The sequence below is a fragment of the Pygoscelis adeliae genome, unplaced genomic scaffold (genome assembly GCF_000699105.1).
Source record: "Pygoscelis adeliae isolate BGI_AS28 unplaced genomic scaffold, ASM69910v1 Scaffold420, whole genome shotgun sequence".
Taxonomy (NCBI): domain Eukaryota; kingdom Metazoa; phylum Chordata; class Aves; order Sphenisciformes; family Spheniscidae; genus Pygoscelis; species Pygoscelis adeliae.
The window spans coordinates 490,950-492,700 of record NW_008823871.1 but is presented as its reverse complement, the minus strand read 5'-3'; the positions used below and the strand labels follow the sequence as shown (position 1 = coordinate 492,700).

General features: G+C 43.2%; 1 protein-coding gene across 1 annotated transcript in view; it reads right to left on the bottom strand.

The window, feature by feature from the left end:
* Nucleotides 1-1,324, bottom strand: part of KNSTRN (kinetochore-localized astrin/SPAG5 binding protein) — a 4,708-nt gene extending 3,384 nt beyond the window's left edge. Inside the window, exons 1-4 of the mRNA XM_009333862.1 lie at nt 1,321-1,324; nt 606-738; nt 399-455; nt 60-159 (exon numbers count right to left, since the gene is read on the bottom strand). Coding sequence (XP_009332137.1) covers nt 60-159; nt 399-455; nt 606-738; nt 1,321-1,324 — 294 coding nt within the window. The remainder of the gene's footprint in view (nt 1-59; nt 160-398; nt 456-605; nt 739-1,320) is intronic.
* Between the last annotated feature and the right edge of the window lie 427 nt (nt 1,325-1,751).

Below are 1,751 nucleotides of genomic sequence, written 5' to 3'. Positions count from 1 at the left end.
GGATCAGAATATAGGAATTACTCAATGATTTATTTATTTCTCCCCCCCCACTTCCTTACCTGTGCTCCTGTTAGTCTGGAGTGTAGCTGTTGTTTGGCTGTTTCTAACAGCTGATTCTTGGTCTTCAGCTCTGCTTCTAGTTTGTATCTGTTGAGAGTTCTGTAGAGTCAAACATCAAAGATTTATGGGCAAAAATATCAGTATTACACACCTTCTCTTTTACTTCCACAAACATGCCCTTTTTTGAAGCATTTGCTCTTGTTTCTGACCAAGAGCTTTAATCAGCTTTAATCAACAAACTTGGCAAGAAAGCTGTACATGGGTGAGAGCTCATCATAACCCTCCAAGAGGGAACATTACTGCCTGACGGCAACTGATAGAAATTTGAGGAAACATACCCTCTTGTAGCTGTCTTCTTTGAAAGCGGCTCCACTTTCCTGGCAGATTTAGGCAACCTTAAAAGACGGGTAAAATACAATTACCAGAAGACCACTGCATTCTTGCAGATTACCAAGTCTGTTAGTTTGACAAAGCCTGCAAAACGCTAAGCCATCTTTAGGACATTTGCCAAGTAATAAATCCATCAATACTTTACTTTCATTTACCCTTGGTTTGTAGCTTTGAAGACACCATCTGCTAGAACGTTTGAGCTAAAGTTAAAATTCAGATCTTTGTTGAACTCTAGATCTGTTGTTTTGCTGACGCATTGTTTCTTTGAAGGAAAAGCCATTTGCATTTCTGCAAGAAAAAGACAACAATGAAAACACTACAGTCTACAAAAGATCACCATAACACGCAGAAGTACTAGATCTCTTAAGCCTTCAATTTGAAGTAAATCACAATTATATCTTGCTAGAATGGAGACTTTAAGGTAGCGACAACTAAGGGCAGTCTTCAAACTTTACCCAGGATCAAGGGTCCAGAACAAGCCACAGATAGCTCAGATGGTAGGCAGTGTTAAAACATATTACCGGGCTAGCGCTAACAAGAGAAAGTCTGAAAGTGATAACACAGGCATGATAATAAAGGAGGTCTCAACATCAAGTGGACAGCATGCCACAGGGTTCCAAGCAAAGTTGTTCAGTACTGGAAGCAAAACAAACACAGCCCACTTGAAACTCTCAGTTAAGAGAACTTCGTGTTTCAATTCACTATATGTAGATACACTTCTAAAATAACACTGTAGAGAACTAGCTTCCTATGTAAAGTTTATTCAGCTTTAAACCACAGCTGTCTGAGTACATAAAGCTTTGTTCACATAGCGGGTTTAGCAAGCTTTCCCCCACGCCCCCCAAGTTATGTGTTTTTCAAATGACATACCCATAAGCACATTTATACCAGAGTAACACGGGAGTTTCCACTGATACAGACTAGCTACCGTGCTATTAGTGTTACATCTGGGTGCCTCGCCTTTCTAAAATGCTGTAAGTAGTATCAAAAGACTTATAGAAGTAGGAGCCTCTGAAGGAAAGTATCTTTAACCTCAGCGGGCCGCTGCGGTCAGTAGGCCCAGCACTGGAGCACATCTCAGCGGGCTGAGCTGTGGTGCAGCGAGCAACAGCCCGCCCGGCTCAGAGGCGCACGTTTAGCAAAAAAAAAAAGCGTTAACCGAAGTCTTAAGTGGGGACAAAACGGTTGAATAAAGCCTGTAATTAGACTTCGCAACGGCCACCACAGACCAAGGCCGCGTTGGAGCTCCCCGACAGACACCGCTCCCCGCCCACCCCCCTCCCGCGCCGGCCTAACCCGGG